Here is a 25,564-nt window from a genome sequence, read left to right as displayed (position 1 = left end):
CAAAACAATGGTTATAACCAAAATAACGGTTATAACCGAAACTATAATAACCAGACCAACAATAACTACAGAGGTCGTGGTAACTATAGAGGAAACAACCGTGGTGGAAACAATAATGGATATAACTCCAATAACAACATCAACGGTAATAACAATACCAATACAAACGCAAACAGACAAAATACCAACAATAACGTTCGACAAGTACAAACAACTTCGGAAAACCAATAAAGACCCTTAAGATAAAAAACCCAGTAAAAAATACGGTTCACACTATCAATCTTAACTTCAATCTTTTTATTTCACTTAAAAATGAAAATACAAATAAATTATATACATTACTAGTTGATACAGGTGCAGACATCTCTTTAATCAAAGAATCATCAGACTCATTTAACAATGTTGACTATAAAAATATTACGCAAATATCAGGCGTTGGCGAGGGAACAACAAATTCAAAAGGTTTAGCAGCAATAGAACTTCTATCAGGCAACTATGCTATACCACATAATTTCCATATAGTAACGTCCAACTTTCCTATTCCATGTGATGGAATTATAGGAATAGATTTTATGAAAAAATACAATTGTCAAATAGATTTAAAACCAGAAAATGATTGGCTTATACTGAGACCAGACAATCTCCGTAATCCGATTAATATTCCAATAAATCATACACTAGAAAATAATTCGACCATTTTACCAGCAAGATCTCAAGTCATCCGAAAAATAACTATAAATTCAGGAACCAGGTATATACTTATACCAAACCAAGAGATCCAAAATGGAATATTCATTGGAAATTCCATTGCAGATTCCAAAAACACCTTTGTCCGAATTCTAAATACAACAAATAAAACAGCAATTCTTCAATTAAATACACTTAAAGTCGAACCATTGGATAATTACGATATAATTAAAGATAATAAAAATACAAATAACGAAGAAATTTTAGAAAAACTTAACAAAAATTTCCCGCCTCAATTTAAAGAAATACTTAGGGCCGGTTTCTCGAGTGCCGGCTAACATTTCTCGAACAGATAATGTCCCTGCTAAGGCATTTTGGCTTTCTCGAGCATAAATGTGAGAGCTAACTTTGACAGGGACTCGGAGTCCCTGTTAAGCGTTTTCGACTCGATAGAATGACAGCTGATTTCCCAAAGCCAACTATGAAGAAAAAACGAAATCACAGTTGACTTTTCCTTTGAATTATACCCAAACAGCTGATGAAATAATCGAGGCATGCCATTTTTTGCACTTTACAGTGCGTTAACAGCACTCTGTAATTGTTTCTCGTTCAGATAAATTAAAGCAGTCGAGAAAGCGGATTTGCTTTTACGAACAGTTTATCTGGTCTTTAAGTTTTTCGAACAGATAGCTATCAGGGACTTTGACAGGGACTCGAGAAAGCGGCCCTTAAAGAATTATGCACCAAATACACAGATATATTCGGGATAGAAACCGAACCAATATCAACCAACAATTTCTATAAACAAAAAATAAGAATGAAAGATGATGAACCAGTATATATAAAGAATTACAGAATCCCCCACAGTCAAAAAGAAGAAGTAGAAAAACAAGTGGAAAAACTAATTAAAGATAAAATAGTAGAACCATCAGTTTCAGAATACAACAGTCCATTATTAATAGTCCCGAAAAAATCATTACCAAATTGCAATACAAAAAGATGGCGTTAAGTAATTGATTACCGCCAAATTAACAAAAAAATTTTATCAGATAAATTTCCACTACCAAGAATAGACGATATTCTTGACCAATTAGGTAGAGCTAAATACTTTTCATGTCTAGATCTAATGTCAGGATTTCATCAAGTAGAACTCGAAGATACGTCTAGAAATATAACGTCCTTTTCCACGAGCAATGGCTCCTATCGTTTTACACGATTACCTTATGGTTTAAAAATAGCGCCAAATTCTTTCCAAAGAATGATGACAATTGCATTTTCAGGTATCGAACCATCTCAGGCATTCTGGTATATGGGCCGTTCTTTTACAAACCGAACAGATTTGGCCAAAAAAAAAATGTCACATTTTTGATTTGCCTGAAACTTTTTTTACACGTACTATTCGGAAAATAAGTAAACACGTGTATCAGGATTTGACCGAAAAAAATTATTTTCCTAGTTAGAATTTTTTTAAGTGTGCCAAAAATTGTCAAATTTGAAAAAGTACCCTCTCATTGAAAATCTGTATCTCCGGTTATATGAATCCAATTGACTTCATGTCTTTTGCATTAATTCCTCTAAAACCTCTCCTTTCAAAATAAAATTTCTTAAAAAAAAAACTTTTTAATTTCTTAAAAATAAAAACAAATTAAGATTTAAAAAAATTTTTTAACTATTGCCCCCACAAAAAAAAAAATTTTTTTTATTTTAATACTAGCGCCATATTGTTAGTTACAATCGGTTTTTGTAAAGAGTTGGAGCCACTTTTAGTTTTTAAAATATCGAATTTGTTTTAGCAAGGCCTCGGCTTTTTTCTATGAAAAAACGTCGCAGCAAGTAGATCTACTCTCTCACTCTTATCGGATCCTAATGGAATTTATGTTTTCTCATTGTTTACTAGTCCTTTAACAATTGTTAATGATTTAAAGTTAAGTTTTAAGTTTTTTGACAATTCTGAATGACAAAAAGTAAAAAGTCATTTTTTAATCAATTAAAAACTTACAACTATTTATTTAACCATCTATTTAATAAACAATAATTTAAAATTTATTTTATTTATTATTTTTTTATATTATGTAATTTATTAAACATTTTAAAATATTTATTTTTAAATTAAAAAAAAAATTAATTAAATTGTATAATTTTTTATTTTTATTGAATAAATTTTTTTTAAAAACTTAAAAAAAAATATTTAAAAATGTTTAATAAATTACATAATATAAAAAAATAATAAATAAAATAAATTTAAAATTATTGTTTATTAAATAGACGGTTAAATAAATAGTTGTAAGTTTTTAATTGATTAAAAAATGACTTTTTACTTTTTGTCATTCAGAATTGTCAAAAAACTTAAAACTTAACTTTTAATCATTATCAATTGTTAAAGGACTAGTAAACAATGAGAAAACATAAATTCCATTAGGATCCGATAAGAGTGAGAGAGTAGATCTACTTGCTGCGACGTTTTTTCATAGAAAAAAGCCGAGGCCTTGCTAAAACAAATTCGATATTTTAAAAACTAAAAGTGGCTCCAACTTTTTACAAAAACCGATTGTAACTAACAATATGGCGCAAGTATTAAAATAAAAAATTTTTTTTTTTTGTGGGGGCAATAGTTAAAAATTTTTTTTAAATCTTAATTTGTTTTTATTTTTAAGAAATAAAAAAAAATTTTTTTTTAAGAAATTTTATTTTGAAAGGAGAGGTTTTAGAGGAATTACTGCAAAAGACATGAAGTCAATTGGATTCATATAACCGGAGATACAGATTTTCAATGAGAGGGTACTTTTTCAAATTTGACAATTTTTGGCACACTTAAAAAAATTCTAACTAGGAAAATAATTTTTTTTCGGTCAAATCCTGATACACGTGTTTACTTATTTTCCGAATAGTACGTGTAAAAAAAGTTTCAGGCAAATCAAAAATGTGAGCCAATAAAAGGTGTTCGGTTTGTAAAAGAACCGCCCATATGGATGACCTAATTGTCATCGGTTGTTCAGAAAAACACATGATTAAAAATCTTACAAACGTCTTTGATCTATGTAGAAAAAACAACCTTAAACTGCACCCAGAGAAGTGCACATTTTTCAGACACGAAGTGACCTTTCTTGGACACAAGTGTACTGACAGAGGTATTTTACCAGATAGTAAAAAATACGAAGTAATAGAAAAATACCCAGTCCCAACGGACGCAGACAGCGCTAGAAGATTCGTTGCATTTTGCAATTACTACAGACGTTTTATTAAAAACTTTTCCGATTATTCACGTCACATAACTAGATTATGTAAAAAGAATGTTAAATTTGACTGGACAGATAAATGTCAATACGCATTTGAATACCTAAAAACCCAATTGATGAAACCCACATTATTGCAATATCCCGATTATAATAAAGAATTTTGCATAACAACAGATGCAAGCAAACAAGCATGTGGAGCTGTTCTTACTCAAGATTACGATAACACTCAGCTACCAGTAACCTATACATCAAGATCTTTTACGAAAGGAGAAAGTAATAAAAATACAACAGAACAAGAGTTAGCAGCTATCCACTGGGCAATAAACCATTTTCGGCCATATATTTATGGAAAACATTTCACAGTCAAAACAGACCATAGGCCTTTAACCTATCTATTTTCAATGACAAATCCAAGTTCAAAATTAACACGAATGAGATTAGACTTGGAAGAATATGATTTTACTGTGGAATATCTTAAGGGAAAAGACAACCATATAGCCGACGCGCTATCAAGAATAACAATAACGGATTTGAAAAATATCCAGACAAATAATAAAATTCTGAAAGTCACTACCAGAAATCAAAGTAAACAGAAAAATTCCTGCGCAGGAACAGAAAAAGAAAAAATAGATTTGCCTAGGCATATTCTAAATAAAGCTTCTCAGCCCAACGTATACGAAGTCATTGTTAATGACGAGGTACGAAAAGTAGTGACCTTGCGAATAACTGATTCACTTTGCTTACTAAAGAATGGGAAAAAGGTTATAGCAAGAATTGATGTTAGCGATTTGTACACCAATGAAATTCTCGACTTAGGTCAGTTCTTTCAAAGGCTTGAAAAAGAAGCCGGTATACTTAATATCAGCCAACTCAAAGTGGCACCGAGCGAAAAGATCTTTGAAACCATTTCAATTGAATCTTTTAAAATTATGGGCAATAAAAAATTACAAACATTAAGAGTAGCGCTACTCAAGCCGGTGACCCAATTATCAAATAATGATAAAGAGAAAGAAGCATTACTGTTTACATTCCATGATGATCCAATACAAGGAGGTCATACAGGCATAGCTAGAACATTAGCAAAAATAAAAAGGCATTATTATTGGAAAAACATGACCAAAGATATAACAAAATATATAAGAAAATGTCCTAAATGCCAAAAAGCAAAGACAACAAAACATACGAAGACCCCATTAACTATCACCGAAACGCCACAAACGGCTTTCGACAGGGTAATTGTGGATACGATCGGTCCACTACCTAAATCTGAACAAGGAAATGAATACATAGTAACGCTAATTTGCGATTTAACTAAGTACCTTGTAGCAATACCAATCTAGAACAAAAGTGCAAAAACAGTAGCAAAAGCTATATTCGAAGATTTTATTCTGAAGTACGGTCCAATGAAGACGTTCATCACGGACATGGGAACAGAATACAAAAATTCGATAATTGAAGATCTATGTAAAAACTTAAATATCAAAAACATAACTTCAACAGCACATCATCACCAGACTGTAGGAATCGTGGAGCGAAGCCACAGAACATTTAATGAGTTCATCCGCTCATACATCTCAGTTGATAAAACAGATTGGGATGTATGGTTGCAATACTTCGTATACTGTTTCAACACAACACCCTCTATGGCACATGACTACTGTCCATACGAGTTAGTTTTTGGTAAAACATCTAATTTAGCCAAACACTTCAATAGTATAGATAATATAAAACCATTATATAACACAGATGATTACGCTAAAGAATCTAAGTTTAGACTAGAACAAGCATTTAAGAGAGCTAGATTAATGCTAGAATGCCATAAACACAAACAAAAACTTAACTATGACAGAAATATTTTGAACTTTGATTTAAAAATCGGAGACCAAGTTTTGCTAAAAAATGAAACAGGGCACAAGCTAGACTTTAAATACACTGGACCATATAAGGTAGAAAGTATACAAGAAAGAGAAAATATAGTAATTTCAAATAACAAAAATAAGAAGCAAACAGTTCATAAGGATAGGTTAAAAATTTTTATTTCATAATCACTTTAATTCTCTTATATATATATCACGTATGATCATACGCAATAAGAACCATATAAAAAAAAAATAATAATAAAAAAAAATAAATAAATAAATAAAACTATAATTATATTGAAAAAAAAAAAATAAAATAAAATAAAATAAATAAATAATATATAAATATTACTTTTGTTTCAAAACAATACTTTCTGATTCAAAACAATTTTTAATAAGTTAAACTACATAAAAAAAAAAAAAGAGAAACAATTTAATAAAAATATTTTCATTGAATATACACCTAGAAAATAACTCCATATAATTACGTTATTTTTCAAAAGGAGGGAGATGTAGTATGTTCACATATCGAATGCACACTGTACTCAGTGTTACGCATCGATTTAAGTACAGACACCTTATTTGGCATTTTGCATTTGGCCACAATAACAAAACACAAATACATTTATAATCCTAGCAGTTCCCGAGTGCCCGGTTATATGAGCGCCCTCGAATGCGTGGGAACTGCAGTGTCAGCATATTTGATATGTGCGACCGCTCCGACGGCCAAGTGAACATAGTATCTCTCTCTCTCTCATATATAAGCACAATTATACATAAGCGTCGACCGCAGCTCTGCCGGCGTCTCTGCCGACATAGCCGGCCGATCTTAGCTTTATGCAAACATGTAATAGAATTAAGAATTCAGATTGAAAATAATAAAGCTTGGGGAGCGTACCACTGAGACGCTCCCTAAATTCAACAAAAATTAAAGAAATATTAAATATTGTGTTTTGTTATTAAACACTTCGGTAAATTTCGGGGGCGGAGCTACATCGAAAAACAGAGTTTGTGGTAAAGTGTCTTCAGATTTTTACCCTCTAAGGGCCGTTTTCTCGTCCGTCCTGCAAAGTAAAATTTAGCTAATGGAAGCATAAATTTATCCCGGTGGCAAATTGGTTTTCGTTTTCTCGTCTGTCATTTAAAACTCCAAATAAAAGGCGTACTAATTTGAGACAGAAGAGTTAACTAATTGTCAAAAACTAATCGAAAAACTATCGAAAAATACCATAAAACAGCCATACTAACAGCTAATGATATAAACAAAATTTCAATCTAATAAAAAACAATGTCGGCAGAAAGAAAGTACCGATGAACAGGAGAAAATTCTTGTAGAACCGGTGCCTTCGCAATCGCCTCCGGAAGATTGAATTCTTACATGCGTGCAAACTATGGCTCCAATGACTTTCGGAAACTTGGCTATTGAAGATCTTCAATACGCAGGTACTTCATAAATTGTTTTGAAAAAGACGTTATACCAAAATAAACTTCCTTAACAATCGCCAACAGTTATAAGAAAACTGTCACTTGCGTAGAATCTAAGAGTTATTAGAAAATTAACCCATGACTTTATTGTCGTTTCCCTGCAATAATGGTTTTTGACAATATGGAATTAGTAAAATCAAATCAATCAAATCATATCAAATCAAAGACAACAATTTTTTGCAAAACAAATAGCACCGCTTTTTCGCAAGCGAACCCTTTTAACAAATTGTTCATCACTGTAATGTTCGAAGTAATTTCTTTGGTCTTGATATCTGCGCCGATAGGTTCGCACTTCAGACAAATCGCTCGGGATTTCATTATACCCGTTACTCGTAGAGTAAAAGGGTATACTAGATTCGTGCAAAAGTATGTAACAGCTAGAAGGAAGCGTTTCCGACCCCATAAAGTATATATATTCTTGATCAGGATCACTAGCCGAGTCGATCTAGCCATGTCCGTCTGTCCGTCTGTCTGTCCGTCTGTCTGTCTGTATGAACGCTGAGATCTCGGAAACTACAAAAGCTAGAAGGTTGAGATTTCCCACACATATTCTTTGGCTTCCTACGCAGCGCAAGTTTATTTTAGCCGAGCGCCACGCCCCCTCTAACGCCCACAATCGCCCACTAACGATTTTAAAATGGGTCCTGCGCCCACATCTTTAAAGATTTCCGAGAAGTATAAATGCAATTTTGTTGTGTATATTTATACCTATCGAAATGTAGAAGACATTTTTCAAATCGGACCATTCATTAAAAAGTTATACGCAATCAAAAATTATATATCTATCTCCCTCGCACTCCCTTTAGCTGAGTTACGATTATTAGTCGGGACACCAACCCGACACAGCGTTCGCACTCCCTTTAGCTGAGTGACGGGTATTAGATAGTCGGGACACCAACCGACTATAGCGTTCTCTCTTGTTTTAAAATAAATTGGATGACTTTAGCAATTTTGATTTATATTTAACTGTAAATAGAATCACCTGTTTTCGAATGAAGAGTGGACCAGATTGACAACGCTCAAACGTCTGGCAACACTTGCGCACAATCCAACCGCACAAATTTTGCACAGTGGATGAAGTACCGAGACAAAATTTGTCGCTACCTGGGCTAACATAAGGACGAGTAAACCATTTTTTTTTATCGCTCCGTTGTCCCGGCAGGCAAATTAAAGTACGGACGAGAAACCGGCCCTAAAATGGTATTCCGTGTCGGATCGTATCTCGGCAACCTCAGCCTCCACGCTCGCGACCCGCTCTCCCACCAGCTTTAGATCAGCTGCGATTCCATCCAGACGAGTCAAAAGGCCACAAAGAATACGCTGCTCCGCGTCTTGCACCAGGCCAGTGAGTTTTTGTGTTTGCTCTTGGAGACGCAGAGAGATAACGGCGCATCGGACACACGCTCGTTGGCTACCCCGTTGCAGTTGTTGTTGTTGCTGAGGAGACGCTTGGTCACAGACATGGTTACTGACCGGTTCAGACCTAGCGCTAAATTGCACTGAGTCGACTGCGACGCCGGCAGAGCCTCTGCAGAATCGACTCTCTTACCAACCCCCTATCTCTCAATCTCTCTCTTTACGAAATTAAGGTGCTGAAATAGCAGTAAATCAGCACCTAAAAAGCGCCAGTTTCTGGCAGTGATGAGCCCCTAGGACTGATTCACTGCCAAAAAAGACGACCGACAAAACGAGAATAGTGACAAAGTATATGGACAAATTATTTGCCATAGTAAAAGAAAAAATGTCGACGGAGTCTTACAAACATTAAATTCCTTCCACAAAGACATAAAATTCACTTATGAACTATAAAGCAACCAAAAATTATCCTTTTTAGATGATGAATTTAGATAAATTTTAACTCGAAACACCCCAAGAACATGATTATAAACACAGCTAAAAACTTCATAAGAAGAGTAATGTGATGAAATGTTTCATATGGGCAACAAACGTAAAATCCTTATTAAAGACAAATGATTTCACTCGACCAAAGATAAATTGAATTGAATTTAAGAATTTTGTATAACTTTATTGATTGAAGCCTGGCTGCCGTAAGTGATTGTCTCATATCTATTAATTGGGTTTCAATTCTATAGAATGCTTGCATTTAGACCAATTATAATAACTTTATAGTTGAACTCAAAAATACTCTGGATAGCATTGTTCCAACCGACGGGTTTCCAATAGGCTACCGTGGTACACTAAGGGCATCCAGAAGTATACAAATTTAAAGAATAAGTTCTATGAAAGGTTCATTAGATGGGACAATCCAGAGGATGGCGATAGATACAGGCAACACAAGCGAGAATTTGAGTTTCTTATTAAATTTCTATATAATCAATAGATTTCTGATATTTAAAACAGCTTAAAGTCCAATCGTAATCATAAATTCTAAAAAGTCATCGTTATATATGTTCACGCCTAAAGGGCGTTTAATTTCGGTTGGCAGTTTCGAGCGGCAGTTTTCTCCAGATGTCCACATCTCGCGCGCTCGCACTGCCCTTCGCTCTCCCTCTCCAACTCTCCCGCAACTCTTCGCTCCGCTCTGGAGCCACTAAGCTAAGATTAGAGTAATGAGTTCCTATTTTCAAGTGCACTAATAAACAGCCGCACGTCGCGCAAAACCCCGAAAGTCTATACCCGTGTTTTCGATAATATTTCTGCGCGGATTTCCATTCTTCCGAAGATTATCTCCAGCGCCTACGGTGGCTTGAACCGCTTCAGCTAAGTTCCATTTCCAATTGTAATTATTTGCCGGTCATACAGCCAGTTGTTCGAACCCCATTTCGTTCAATTTGTTGTCTGATTTATTGTCTAAATCGAAAAGCGATTTCTATCCGACGCAACCGCATTTAATATATTATTCAATTCCTTTTGTTTGTGCGGCATTTTTTCCATTCCCTTATGCCGTACACTTCAAAAAAATTCCGTGCAAAGTTGCAAGTCCATAGTGCCAAATTATTTCAATTATATATAAAAATATTCCTAAAAACTCCAAGTGTGTGTAAAAATATAACCCAGCCGCAGTAAAAGTTTCCTATTTTTTAAAGTGTTCCGCGAAAACTGCACTCTTAATTTTTTACTGTGTTCCAGCTGCGTGTATATATTTTTACATATATGTTCTAATACAGTCCACTCATACTACTCTGCATTGATAAATCACATCCAAGACCCTAATGACACAAACATATTTTTCTAAATATATATTCGTGGTCTATAAACAACATTTTCCGTGTGTAAAAAATATATAATCCAGCCACAGTGAATCTTTGCAAATCAAAGTGATCCGCCGAAATAGACAGCTTTTTTTTGATTTTATTGTGTTTCCTGCTGCGTGCATATATTTTTACATCAATATTCCAAAATACAGACCACTTTATCTACATACATTTTTGAGCTAATTGTTTCAATAAAATCCCGCAAACATATTTTGCATTTCAACGCTATTCGCAATAAGTCACCAGAATTCCCGCAATCGGTGACTTCCAATATCCAGCTGATAGCTACCCACATACATACATACACACAGCTACGTACTCTCCAAGTACTCTGCAGCGCACAGTGGGTCAAGTGCTTACAATAATTAATAAAAAAAAAACCCTTAAAATCTGAATTTTATATTTTATTAAGCAATTAAATATTTTTTTCCTATCCGTGCACCAGTGTGACCGTATTTTCCGTTTGCATAAAATATTAATTATTTTTTGTGCATACACTTTAATATTTATTTTCGTTATTATTTCGAAAAATAAAAAAAAAATCTCCACACAACTTCATCCACACAATCCAGTGTGACCGTATATCCTTACGGACTTTTCAATTGGTTCCTAAATTCCAAATTGCTTACTAATTTTTTACCTCAATAAATAGTTATTCTTTGACATTGCATCCCAAGCAAAATCCGCTTTAAATAAATTTATTGTCACAGCTGACACTCTTAGCCATTTTGAGACTATCATAAATGTTCCCGGTGCACCCACACCGACCTTATCCGCCTGCAAAATCCGTACGGAGCACGTCAGTTCCTTATGGCAAAAGGTCAAGGAGGAATATGACACATGCTCCGAGGCGATGCTGAAGGCGAAATATAACGAAACCTATTCCATATACGAAAGATTTGCTGTTCAGATCCTCGAGCAAATACAACAGGGCTCCCCCAAATCAACTCAACCTCAAGCATCGTCTCCCGAAGACTACATTTCGTTTGGCTGTCAGCTTCCTCCGATCGATACGGAGATTTTCTCAGACGATTATCTTCGCTGGCCGACTTTCCGGGACCTTATCACGGCGATCTACATAGACAATCCGAGTCTCACGCCTGTTGAAAAGCTGTACCATTTAAATGCCAAAACTAGTGGCGAAGCTCATTCTATAGTTTCCAAGTCCCCACTCACCAATGATGGCTTCCGCTCAGCTTGGACAAATCTATCTGAGCGTTTCGAAAACAAGCGATTTCAGGTGAACAGCCACCTAAAAACATTGTTCAATGTGCAACCCATGGCACAAGAGTCTGGGGCAGCCTTAAAGGAACTTCAAAACACCATTCAAGCTTGTGTAAAAATATGTTTTTTTCTCCCGCCGTCAATAATAATTCATTTCCAATTTATTCTTGTAATTTTTATTAAAGACAGAGTTTTTTTATTAATTTGAGGTTGAGCTATAGGAGCAGCCGTTGTTGCTGCTCCAAGCTCGTCAGAGGTTCTTTTTGAGCCCCATTTACTTAGGAGGTAAAAAGGTCTAAGTACCGTAGCGGCGCTGCCAACAGCGGCAGCGGAGAGACGGCCTGTATATTCTTGCATTCTAAAGTATATAGCTATGCTCTCTTAGTCCGGAGCGCGGAGATATATGCACATGCATGAGGTCCGCTCGTGTTGCAATTATGCTGACACTTGCACTTTCAGCGTGCAGGCCAAGGCACAGCGAGCGGTTTGTATCTCGGGCATTTATGTTGATGACCGAGACCTTGAATTGTATAAACACTGTACTCTTGGTACAGTGGGTGCTCGATATATATATTTAATATGTGTGCATTAGGGCGGTCCAAAAAATGAAATTCTTTTCTCACCCCTTAACATGGTATGTTAAAGTATGCAAAAAATATATGTGAAAACGAAACAATTTTTTTTCGGATTTTTCAAACAAAGGACTGCACTGTTTGGAGATCCTTACTCAAGACTGTCAGTGTTTTCTGCATTTGTGCGCTCAAGAGTGGACTATACTTCCTTTATTTGAAATCTCTTAAGCACAGTGCATATCAATAGGGTTGAGCGGCTTCAGAAAAAATTCCTATATGGTTTATCTGCAGTTGATGCATTTTTCTTAACCAGTTCCATCTTACTTCAGCCTATGTCGCCTACTGCATACTTGCAGTTTTGAAGACAGGCGTTTGATAGCGGCCCTGCTTTTCCTGCATTTCCTCATTTGTGAACAGCGTTTAAAAATTAAATAATAATATTTTCTTCTACAATGCGTTTTTGATCCAAAGACACCTTATATCCTTAATTTTTAGGACACTCATCAATTAAATAATAATATGTTTTTTTTCTACAATGCATTTTTGATCCAAAGCCACATTTTGTCGGCCTGTGTTATGCTCGAAGTGAGCCAGTTTTAAGGGCTTTGCGGTTGTTTAATTCCCTACCAGCTAGCATTCGATTGTGTTGGGACTTAGAGATACGTTTATAGCAGCCCACCGGGAAAGTGAGAAGGTGGTTCTTAGTGTGCTGAAAATCCTGTTCCTTTTAGCAGAAAGTGTTGGAAATCCTGTTTCTTTCAGCAGGCGACGGTGCACTATGGGGTAAAAGTCCCCTTTTACTGGCATTTAATATTACAAGTGAACCAAAAGAGATTTTTGACTGCGGTTTTTTGTAATATGTTACTATAGACCTAAGGAAACTATCCTAAGAAGTGGGCGTGTCAAAACCGCCTCCCCCCCCCCTCCCCACAAAAAATTTTTTTTTATATTACAGGCATCTTTAGAACTGCATTTATTAAATTTTGCTTCCAATATGTGCTAAGATTTTAGAATTCTAGGTTTTTTGCCACGCCCCTTTCGCCCTCAAAAAATTGAAAAATTAGATCTTTAGTTTCTTTAAGAAGCTCCAATTTAAGTGGACGACAGAACCTTATTGACTGTGGGGTGCGATTATTCCATAGCACATTTCCGGATGCGTCAATCAGTCGAAGAGGCATAATAGTAGTGGCAAAAAGACAAGAATCTGTATCACATGATTTTTTATCTGCGTAAGCCTGGTTATAATTCCCCTGCCCAGTACTTCCATCGAATCCATAGCTTACGATGAGCTCAGCAGATAGAAAATCAGTGTGTTGATTGGCTAAAACATTTTGAATTACATCCTCCTGTAGTGCCACAATTCGAAAAGACGTATGGACTAAAAGGTCTTGCAGAGAGACTTTAGCTACAGTCTCCGAAACATCAATGTTCACCGGTCTACATTTTTTCTTTTGCTCTGCTACTTCTTTGTATAAGGGGTAAATATCGACTTTTCTTTTTCTTACATCACTTCGGAAAGCACAATACTGCTCCTTGGTATAGCCTTGATCCAATATTAACGCCAGCGCTTCATCTTTGGACGCACGTATGGGTTGCTCACTGGGCTTTGTTAGGCTTTCCCTGACTTCCTTGGCTTTCTCCGGGGTACTTGCAAGTATTCTGAGAACTGCAGCAAGATCACGTAGTCCCTGTCTCCAGGCGGCTGCGCTTGCTGCTTGAACTAACAAGAGGACTTCATTGCTCTGCGTGTTTGCTAGTTCAGCTGCTTCCAGTCTTTGAGCCCTATCACCTTTCGACGCAAATGGAATTAGTGGCCGTCCAAAAGGTTTTTTTAATGGCAAAATTGTTACATCGCTTAACCAATTTGAATGTTTTTTTTCGAAAAACTTGTAATTTCTATTACACTTTTGCCATTTGTAATGCAAGGTTTTGCAGAATTGCAAGCTTTTTACTTTTAATGTTTCTTTATCCACATTGTTGTTTGAGTGGCTTTCGAAAAAACAATGTACAGCCTTCTCTTGCTCACGCCGGCCCTTCTCGCTATTCCATACAGCGAACAAATCGACGTTGGCAAATGTGAGGTTACCTGAGAAAAATTAGATTTGCACCAATAGTGCGGAAAAGTGCAGAATAAGACTAACACCTATGGATTCAGAATTGACAACACTACAACATACACTTGGACGCACTTTAAACTAATCTAAACTTCTTTTCCAAAATCCTTTCCAAAGTTGAAAATATTTTTCAGAATCCAGCTAAAGATGCAGTTATAAAATTAACAAATATTAGTATAAACACGCACAATTTGAACAATTAGTTACATTTAACATATAGTCCAAACCTGGGAAATCCATTTTCAAAAGTTAGATTGTTTATTTGTTGTTTTGTACGCGAATAAGAAGATATCAAAGTTCACCACAAAAACTGTGCAAACTTGGCACGTGCGCTTTCATAAACAACAGCTGACTTTGCAGCTGTTATTTTAACATAACACTGTTAAAAATTAACATTTTAAGTATAAGGCATAACAGTTTGATGTTTTGTTAATACGTTCCCATTACTTTTTTTCCAATTTGAACACTTTTAAAAAATGCCTAAATGCCAGTAAAAGGGGACTTTTACCCCATAGTGCGGTGTAGGGAAAATGTAAATTCCCTAGGAAAGCCCCATAGATACCTCATTTCCCCCTTACTTTTTGTGTCACCCCCGTGTATTTTGAAACCAGAGACGGAAGAAATGTAAGGGGTGAATGAGGTTTTGTCCCTTCAGCTTGTATGGAGAAACCTCTTGAAAATATGTTATTTTCCAGAGGAATGTTCCCGCTGGGAGGGTTCGGAATTTAACACACATGTTAAAAACATGAAAAATTGTATTTCACAGTGTGAGCAAATGAGAAAAATAATTGTTAGCACACACAGCCGGCTTGTGTTTTTAACACAACGTGTTATTAACACGCCGAGTTTTTTACACAATGTGTTTTTAATACGATGTGTTTTTGACTTCAAAAGTGTGCGAGTCAAAAACTGTGTAACTGTTAGTATAACTATTAACATTTTTTGGAATTCTATACTCTTTTAAATATAAAACAAAGCAAAAACTCGTTCACCCACTAACAAGTTTAATTTTTTAATAAAAAAAATATACACAATTAGGGTATTCAATTGCGTTGCAAACGTTGTAAAGTGTAAGTCAGTTCCAACAACAATTTCCATACAAAATAGTTTGCTATGCCTACAACACCCCAGCCTATGTATACAAATCCGTTGTACTTGTGTAAAAATAGGGGGTTAATAATGGGTAGGAATTTAAGCTAAAATACTAAAAATATACCGAAAAGTTGGGTTTGAATCCATAATAATGACAGTGAAAGCTAAGAAACAAATTTGATTTTTAAATGCAAAAGAAAAAAAATTTTCTTCTATAAATCAAAATAATTGAAGAATAATTTCAATGGAAGAAAAACCCTCTAGAAAGCGTACCAGGGAGGTCGAAACTAAGCGATGGTCAGAGAGCGAAGTTGATAAAATCCTAGACTATATGTTGGAGCACAAAAATGTTGAGGTAAGAGCTTGCAGAATGTGAGTTATAATTGTAGCTAATATTTAAGCCTATAGAAACCAACGGCCCAACTTTACTACAAGAAGTTGTTGGAGACTACAAAAATTGACGCTTCTTGGAACAGTCTCCGTTTTAAAGTGCGTCATTTGAAGTTGGCTTGGCGAAAGGCAGAAGACTTTTGTAGGTCAACAGGAGCAGGAATAGAGGAGGAAGATTCTGAGACAACTATTGAGGGTAACATTTCATTTTTTCAAAGTATTTTAAACTATCTAAAATACTTTCGCAGCAAAAATCTTAAAGATGTGTCCCAAGTACTATTTACTGCGATCGATATTCTTTGTGGAAAAAGATCTGGACATAGTGGTACACGAATCGCAAAACTATGAGGGGAGCATTATTGAGATTCCTGAAGAAAAAGTTGATATAGATATTGCTTCGGATCTGTCCTTCGAAGGTAAAACTAAACGGAAGACAGAAAAAACTGCAATAGCGAAACTTCAAGAAATGGACTCCGAAAGAATGAAATTTAGGCAGGATACGCTTGCTCTGGAAAGGGAGAAGTTTATGTGGAGCAAGGAACTAGAAAACCGGAAACTGGAAATAGAGGAAAAGCGATTGGACAACGATATGAAAAAACTTAAAATGGAACTAGAACACAAGGAGCGAATGTTAAAGATGGAGCTTGACATGAAAAAATAAATGCAATAAATCTTAAAAAGATAATTTTATTTATTATTCAAACATGAGGTGGTACAAGCTATTCCTTTTATTTTCGGCGGCAGCAGGATTTCGAGTATTTTCTATTTCTGATTCATTGCCGTTCTGGAATTCATTTAAATGTCCTTGTTGGTCCGGTATATCGTGATCAGTCAGTAAAATGTTATGAATTATGCAGCACACCATAACCATAACCAACCACCAATCGCAGAGAGATGCCAGGGCTGAACTATTTGATAGTCGTAGTCTAAGTTCTTTTAAACTACAGAATTTTTCTTTCAAAATCCCGAAACAATTTTCGATTCTAACGCGGTATTGGCTGTGTCTTTTATTGAAATTCAGCTGCTCATTCGGTTCCAACTGACGTGAATTGCTGCGGCATGGGGTAATTAAATTTACTGAAAGTGTATAGGCAGAGTCGCCTGCAATCCACTGATTTTCACTAAAATGTCTTTTAAGGTGCTTTCCAATTATTGAATTTTTGAATATTTTAGAATCGTTGTAGCTACCGGGACTTCCTATTACAACATCTCAATACAACAATTTAAAAGTTGGCTTTTTATTGAACGTCAATTTCCTGCAACGATATTTTAAAATATTGGGCGTTCACAATTCTCGTCTGGCAAACTTACAAAGTTAACACTTTTGCAACGCAATTGAACACCCTAATTATATTAGTAATGGTAGGCAGAACCAATTGTAGTGTTCAGTTTAGGACAAGAAGCGAAGAATCTTTCTATCAAAAAATCGATTTAGCGTCGCTTGTGAACGGTTGTGTTTACAAGTGTGTTTTGTGTGTGTTGTGTTTTGCAAGTGTCTTGTGTTTGTTTATCAACAAAGTTTAGCCTTACAATCGTGTTAGTGTTTTTAAATAGATCCCCCATTTAACGGGTACGTGGTTATAGTTTATTTTAACTTTTTCTTTAGATTGGTTTAATATCGTTGCTTTGTTAGTGTAATTTGCACTCTCCTAATTTGCTGAAACTCTTATTCTCTCTCTTTCTCTCATCTCTCTCTCCCGCTCTCTATTATAACTGTAATTTCACTTTCTTTGAACATCTCTAAACTTCTTATAGACTTTTGGGTGCTATTCTCATTGTCTCTCTCTTGCTTGCTTTTACATTGTAATTGTTCTTGCGTTATAGTTGTTGGTGCCCCACAAGCCACGCTCAGTCGATAGAAGCTTTTTTTTCTCTCGCGCTCTCTGGCTTTTGATTTAATTCGTGATCCGCGCTCTATTACTTTTTGTGCTTTGTGTCTTTGCGGTTTTGGAATTTGATCCCAGTGCCAGATTTACTTGAGGTATTTTTCATATTTTATTTTATTTTCTTTAATTTTCATTTAATGGCTCTTATGTGTTCAATGACAATGTGTATTCTTTCTTCTTCACCTAATGACCTGCTGGTTCTACGAAACGATCATGCATGTTAAATGTGCAGGATTTAATGGCAGAATTAGAGACTTCCTTGAGCAGCGTGCCGGTCTCATGTGGGCATGTGAGTCCTGCAGGAAATTGGTAAGTGAGATGACCAGCATTATGAGGCAGACTCGAGACGGCCTTTTAAATCTTTCGGAAGCTATTAAAAAGCTCAATGAAGGGTTTGATTCCGTTTGTTCCCAATTTAGTAATAAAAAATTACTAAGCGTGTCGCTCAAACGCAAAAAGGCAAGCTCAACGGCAGTAAATAAAGTTGTGGCATCTACCCCAAATCCAAACCTGGTAAGTGCAGCAATTTCTGTTGACTCAGCAACTGTGCCAATGGATACCGCTGGGTCCGGTGGTGTCCCTGTTTCCGGAAGTCATGTTGGGAAAAAAACCTCTAGAGCCGGCGGAGTTACCAAATTCGGGGCCGACCATACCCATGGGTACAGTAGGTACCGTTTCTGGCCCGCAGCCGAATGAGGTTCAGACTGCTCCTGGGGGGCGTAAGAAAGTTTCAGTTGTTCCACATAGGAAGCAATTATTTGTTTCTAGGTTCACCCCAGATACTAAATCTGAGGATGTTTTGGAATTTATACGAGAAAAATTCCCATCCGAGGGCATTGCAGTGGAACAATTTCGACTTTCGTACGCCCGCAGGATAACGTCTTTTAAAATATTTGCTCCGCCTGATGTGTTTAATGTACTACTTTCTGAAAGCTTTTGGCTTAATGATGATTTGGTAATCAAAGAATTTGTTCCCAATAAACCGAGAACAAATAACCAGCCTCCCTTTGTGCCTAATAAACGGCTCTCTACTGTGCCAAATAACAGGCCTTCCACTGTGCCAAAAAACGTATATTCCTCATGGCTCTGATTTAATCATTTATGAACACCATCTGTCTGCTATATAATCTGTACTATCCTTCCTCTCCAACAGATACCTTTTGATTGTTTTGGGTGACTTTAATCTCCCTAATATCTCTTGGTCTCTTCCCTCTGACTCACTTGTAGCTACAGCTTTATCTGCCCATGATTTTGTGGATGGCCTTTTAGAATTATCGTTACAGCAAGTAAGCTTTATACGAAATTCTTTAAATAGACAATTAGATCTAGTATTTGTTTTAGATCCGTATGAAGTTACGGTATCTAGAATTGACGCATATCTAGACGGATATTATCCAACATTGGAATTGACAATTGGCCTTCCCTGTACTGATACCCTTTCTCCTTTAGTTCCTCAAACTGAAACGAGATGCTTTCCAAAATGTGACTATAATAAATTAAATAAATAATAAATTAATTGGACTGATTTGTACAATTGCATGGATATTGAAAGTGCAATTGAACTTTTCTATGGTGTTTTAAACACTTTTCTTGACGAATGCGTTCCTGACAGGCTTCCTTCAAAGCTAAGCACGCCTCCTTTGTTTAACAATGCGCTGCAAAGACTTAAAAATCTTAAATCCAACACTTATAAAAAGTAAGTAAGAAATATGTGGTGGCTTGTTCAGATTTTAATGTTCTCAACAGTCATTGCTATTCTTTGTATTTAAATAAATGCAAATTCGAATTTTCAAATGATCCGAAGCAGTTTTATAACTTTGTTAATGCCAAGCGTAATTCTTCGGCTTTGCTTTCATCGGGACGCTTAACTCAAAAGCAGCATCGTCGGATTCAGAATTTGCGGATTTATTTGCCGAATTTTTGCCAACTACTTATACTTCGGCTGCTTTTATTTTATTTATTTATTTAAAGTTAGCAAATATCTGCCAACATAAACATAGTACCCTACTCACATCAAGTGGGAGGGGGCAAGGACAGGTAAGTTAGGATGTTTGTTACAATTAAATTAACAGAGCATTCCGAAAATATAAAAAAATACAGTTCATTACATTGCGAACATAAAACGCGAAATGGATCATGTAACTGAAAGTTAGTTTTACAAATATCGAGGGCAATTGGTCGAAAGTGCTGAGTAGACCTTACAGGGATGGAGAAACGAATTTGACCAAGAAGGTAGCTTGAATTTACAAGTCCAGTAATTAATTTGTGCAGGAACATAACACCATGGCAGGTTCGACGATCCTTGAGGGTTAAGTAGACGCAGTCTATCCACGTACGATGGCAGGTGTCGATGGGTTTCCCAGTTTAAACCACGTAGAGCAAACAAAAGGAACTGTTTCTGTACCGATTCGATAAGGTCCTGATAAATGGTATATTGGGGTGACCAAACACACGAGCAGTATTCAAGAATTGGACGAACCAAGGAAATGTATAAATGTTTTGTGGTGTAGGGGTCCTCAAATTCCTTCAACCAACGCTTAACAAAGGCAAAAACCCCTTTTGCTTTACTAACTATGATACCAATGTGATTAGAGAAATTTAAGTTGTGGTTGAATAACACTCCAAGGTCTGTAAAGGAATTTATGCGTTCAAGTTCATTCGACCCAATAGAATATGTAGGGAGGAGAAGCTTCTTCCGATAAAAGGACATAAAGTTACATTTAGAATTGTTCAAAAACAACAAATTTTGGATGCACCAAGAATTCAGATTGTTTAGATCAGCTTGCAAAAGTGCCTGGGAATCGGGATTCGATAACGGCAAACAGAGTTTTACGTCATCGGCAAGTCATTTATGAAAATTCCAAACAGTAAGGGTCCTAGGTGGCTCCCTTGCGGAACACCAGAGGTCACGTGAACAAGGTTAGAGACTGTGCTTTTAAAAGCAATTCTCTGAGTCCGGTTCGTCAGGTAAGCTAAGATCCACTTAGTCAACGTGATCGGGAATCCTAAAAGTATTAATTTTTTCAATAATAACTGATGGTTCACGGAGTCGAAAGCTTTACTGAAGTCCGTAAAGATAACATCGGGTTGAATATCATTTTTAAAGGCGCTTCTGATGACTGAAGTAAACTCAAGAAGATTTGTAGTCGTTGATCTTCGTTTCATAAAGCAACATTACTGAGCTGCATTTGTGCTGTAGCTTGGGGATCGCGCTTAGTTTTGCAATACCACGGTAGTTTTTAATGTCCGACTTGCTTCCCTTTTTATGAAGTGGAATGATAAAAGATTCCTTCCAAACTTCAGGGAAAAACGAGTAAAGAAGGGAAATCTGACAAAGTATAGTTAACGGTTTGCACAAAGCCTCGGCACATTTTTTTAAGATACAGCTCGGTACAAGATCAGGACCAGAAGAGAAAGACGTTTTGATTGATTGCAAATTTTTTAAAACATCATCCTCACTAATAATAAAGAAGAGTACGTGGACTTGAAAAATTTTGCGAATAAGTTCGCAATATCGGAGTCACTAGAGGCTGATACTGTATCCAGATGAAGGCAAGATGGGAATGGTTGCGATTTTCGTTTCGAATTAACGAATGCGAAGAACTGCTTGGGATTGTTTGGAATTCGATTCTGCAACGGTTTAGGTAACTGTTGTAACAATCGGAATTGTGGACTAAAAAATTTGAACGAGCAATTAGATACCTAGAATGGTCAACTTGCAGCCCAGTTCTCTTATATTTCTTAAAAAGTCTAGACATGGTGTTTTTAAGGAAAGAGAGTCGACGAGAGAACCACGGAGGCTTACGAGACGCGTTTCCAGTGGGAAATGAGGGAACGAACTTATCGAAGGCTGAATATAGTAAGCTATAAAACTGTTCTACAATATGTGAGGGATTATCATTTGAATCCATAAAAGACCAATCGAGTTCGGATAAATGACTATTCATTTCAGCAAATTTAGCTCTTCGAAAACAGCAAAAAGTTGCTGGTTCGATTTCGGGACATGACAGTAAAGGAGCTGATGCTTCTAAAGTAACCTCAAGTGTAGGATGATACGCATCTTCAGGATTGGGGAGAGAGCTAATTCGAGTTACTTATACATTTGCGAACTCCGAGGCAAAAATAAGGTCTAAAACTTTGCTAGAGCGGTTAATGACTGAGTTCAGTTGACCTAATGAAAGATCAATAAGACCGTGTACAAACTTATGCGCTGTGGTAGGAACAAGAGCACTTGAATCAGTTGAGGGCATCCAAGAAAGGGCGGGGATATTAAAGTCACCCAACAATAAGATGATCGTTATCGCCAAGGGTAGTATGAATACTCAGTATTTGATCCAAATGTTGGAGGTAGAGGCTAATATCAGACCGGGGAGGAATGTATGAGCACGATACGAAAACAAAATAATCATGAAGCTTAATCCGAACAGCGACAAACTCTAATGTACTATCCGTACCAATTATCGGAATACGTTGAGAGACAAGATTGCACTTGACGGCAAAGAGAACACCACCGCCAAGACGCACTGAGCGGTCACATCTATACATAACATAATTACCACCAAATATTTCGCAGTCAGACACAGAAGAATTAAGCCACGTTTCGGTAAAAGCAATCACATTGGCATTAAAGGAGACACTGTTTACGTGCAGTTTACTTAGTTTGCCCAATAAACTGCGAACGTTCTGGTAGTGTAGAGAAAAAGAATTATTTAGTTTTTTGAAGCATTGGTTGAAGGAATCTGAGGCCCGTGAACCCGTGTTCGTGAACAATTACATGTTCAGGCCATATAGAAACATCTAGAACCTTATCGAGATGTTCCTCAGGAAGTCCAATTTTAAACGAAGATATTTCACGTCTCTGTTTAAACTTGAACTTCAAGACGGTAAGTACGGTTCGAGAAACATTCAGTTTGCTGCTCAGGTAGTTTTTGACGTCATCTTCTGAAGCGCCAGGATTAAGGCGGGACACAAAAATTAGTTTTTTTTTGCAACGCCCGATAAGGGCATGTGAACCCTTTGAGCTACTCCACATAAGGTTGACTGTGATGGACTCGTGTTCGTATTAGCAGGCGTCAAAATTATGTCAGAGCCAACTGCAGCAGCATGCGACGTAGATGCCTGGTCAAAGTTGACGGGATGTAGATCAGCAGGTGCGATGGGATCGGGCGGTCCAAAAGAGGCCGCGGGAGGTGTATGTCCAAGGGAGGCGTCTGCCGCGCAGCCGTCAGTAACAACAGTAGAGGCATTACTGGTAGCCAAGCGGTAGGATTCCAGTGTTGGAACATAACCAGAGCTGACAGCAGTTGAAGCAGTAGATGAATGAGCCGCGGATTGCAGACAGGAAGATGCTCCGGTGTCCGGTCCGGAATCGGCAGCAATGGGAACGCGATCCGAGGTAGCGACAGCATTGTGGCAAGCAGCTGCCAGGATTCGGCCTTTAAAGTTGGATTCAGCCTTTTCAAACCTATTAATTAAGTCCTTAAATCCAGCTAGTAAGGACTGGTACTCCAGAACAGTTTGCCTTATGAAAGCCATAATATTGTAACGCCCTAAATTTGAGGGCGTACAAATTTGAACAGTCGTGCCGAGGATCATCGGAGTCACCACAATTTAATATAGTATTATAATTAGCTTTAAGATTTGGACACGGAGTCCACCTATGTTAAAATATGGAGTAATAGAAATTAAGGAAAACACTAAGTTAACTAGTATTTAATTTTGAGCCGAGACACCCACCCCGAACAGAACCCCCTCAACCCGTTATCGCACTCGTGAGATCGGCGATCGATAGTACCATCGATAACAGGGAACTAGTTCCGGGAACACGACGCGAGCTGAAGTGCGATCTCCAGGAATCGGACTCGTCCTCTTTTCGTTTCGACCTTTCGCCGCGGATGGACGTGTGCTCGAGAACCTCTCCGACACAAGAGTACCGAGTCATAGAGATAGCCTTACAATCCGAGAATCTACGCCAGACGCCGTACCCCCTCATTCGCAGTGCCCCGCATCTCCACTACACCGCCACCAGCGTTACACGTAAGCAAGAAACAGTGATTGTGAGGGCTGCAGCCATAGTAACTATCAAATATAGCACTGAAATCGAAGAACGAAACTCCGCGTGTTATTTCTTTACTGGTACACTCTTCCTCTTCTAACCCCACCCGTTCTCGACCCTGATCTACGGCGCGTGTTTGGTTTTTCACATCCCCACGACGTATTTCGGCCGAGAGCTCCCTCCTTAGAATCCTCGTAGACTCTGAGCCAGAGTGTAGAACCCCCCCTTAGGTCTCCGAGAATATCCGGAGCGTAGAACCGTAGAAATCTCCGAGAATATCCGGAGCGTAGAACTATAGTAATCTCCGAGAATATCCGGAGCGTAGAACCGTAGTAATCTCCGAGAATATCCGGAGCGTAGAACCCTAGTAGACTCCGAGAACACCCGGAGTGTAGAACCCTGTAGTCTCCGAGTATATCCGGAGTGGACGACCCCCGTAGCCCCAAGCTCACCAGGAGCAGATCCACGCCGCCGTTCACGCCCGACGGGGTACCCCTCCCGTAGCCCCGCAGCCAATTCCAATCGGAATCATCCGAGTCCCCACCAAACAGTGCGATCACCCGCTGAGTACCTCATTCTAACACCAGGGGCGCCTCAATCAGGACCCACCCGAGTTCACAACCCAGCAGTGTGATCATCCTCAGTATCTCGCTCTGCCACCAGAGGGCGTTACTGACGGGTCTCATCCAAGTTCCCCACCAAACAGTGCGATCACCCACTGAGTGCCTCATTTTACCAACAAGGGGGGCGCCTCAAACAGGATCCTCCCTGGGTTTCATACCGAGCAGTGTGGTCGGCCCTATTCCCACCGCAGGCCGCTAGGCGGCGCTCTAATAGATGCCTTGTCGTCAACCTCGTGTTCAGATCGGTTTGACCAACGGCCCTCGCGCGCAGAGGCATACTCGGCGATTAGAATCCGTGCCTTACAGCCTCCTCATACATATTCCTACTACAGGTCCCACCCTTCTATATAAATTTCTTGTATAGGTTCCTTGGCCCCGACTGAGATTCTACCCCGGCCAGAGAACTGCGTTACAAGTGGCGCCCGAACAGGGACCTGATAGGGAGAAAGACCAGGAAAACTACCACCTGAATGGGGAGTGCGTAGGCCCCGAGTGAGTGACGTAGTCGAACGGTTTCCGCGAAAGTGTCTCGACCGGGGAAAATAACCTCGAAGAACTAGTAAACGCGCCCGGTATCAAGCCCACGAGCTTACTCGCGATCCCGTACAGTCCACGCGATCGAGTGTCTGTGAAAATACTAACATATTACACAAGAAGCATCAAAGACTCCAACAAGCGAAGACATCATTCCAAGACAAACGCATCAAGACTCGCTGCAAACATGGACCCTGACCAGAAAATTGCCGGTGAGTCCGTTCCTCACTTATTTCACAATCCCGGGGTCCCCTCGCGGTGGATTTATTCCCGCTTGAAGGCCGAATTACTAGCCTTTGCTGAGGAATTCGGGTTCTCCGCCGAGGGAGTCGTCGACGACTTGCGGCGAAACTTTGTCACCCTAGTTAGAGACTCGGAACAAACCCAAGAGGTGTGGGCTCGACTAGCCGACCTAGGAAGGAAATATTCATCACGTGCCCCGAGCCCCGCACCTTTGGGGGAAGACAAAAGCGGCCCCGCCCCGAACATAAGCGCCGGAACATCCCCCGGTGTCTCCCCCGTAGACCGAGCTCGAATTACCCCTAGCCTCACGGTTACTGTCGCCTCTCCGGTCGGCAGTAACCAAGAAACT

At 38.0% G+C, this 25,564-nt stretch overlaps 1 protein-coding gene across 1 annotated transcript; it reads left to right on the top strand.

The window, feature by feature from the left end:
• Positions 1–15,683: 15,683 nt before the first annotated feature.
• On the top strand, positions 15,684–17,104 carry LOC138912627 (calponin homology domain-containing protein DDB_G0272472-like). Its single transcript, XM_070213797.1, has 3 exons — positions 15,684–15,839; positions 15,893–16,070; positions 16,123–17,104. The coding sequence occupies exons 1-3, from the start codon at positions 15,729–15,731 to the stop codon at positions 16,533–16,535; spliced, it is 702 nt and encodes a 233-aa protein (XP_070069898.1). The 5' UTR covers positions 15,684–15,728; the 3' UTR covers positions 16,536–17,104.
• Positions 17,105–25,564: the final 8,460 nt, after the last annotated feature.

The sequence above is a fragment of the Drosophila takahashii genome, chromosome 2R (assembly GCF_030179915.1).
Source record: "Drosophila takahashii strain IR98-3 E-12201 chromosome 2R, DtakHiC1v2, whole genome shotgun sequence".
Lineage (NCBI taxonomy): Eukaryota > Metazoa > Arthropoda > Insecta > Diptera > Drosophilidae > Drosophila > Drosophila takahashii.
Note: the sequence above shows the minus strand (reverse complement) of the source record. Positions and strands in the feature narration are given on the sequence as shown.

What these genes read in the sequence shown, in the direction of transcription:
- LOC138912627 (XM_070213797.1), top strand. Translation starts at nt 15,729, where the DNA reads ATGGAAGAAAAACCCTCTAGAAAGCGTACCAGGGAGGTCGAAACTAAG. An exon ending in TGGAGCACAAAAATGTTGAG is followed by an intron (nt 15,840 to 15,892) that starts GTAAGAGCTTGC and finishes TTAAGCCTATAG; the next exon opens with AAACCAACGGCCCAACTTTA. An exon ending in TTCTGAGACAACTATTGAGG is followed by an intron (nt 16,071 to 16,122) that starts GTAACATTTCAT and finishes ATACTTTCGCAG; the next exon opens with CAAAAATCTTAAAGATGTGT.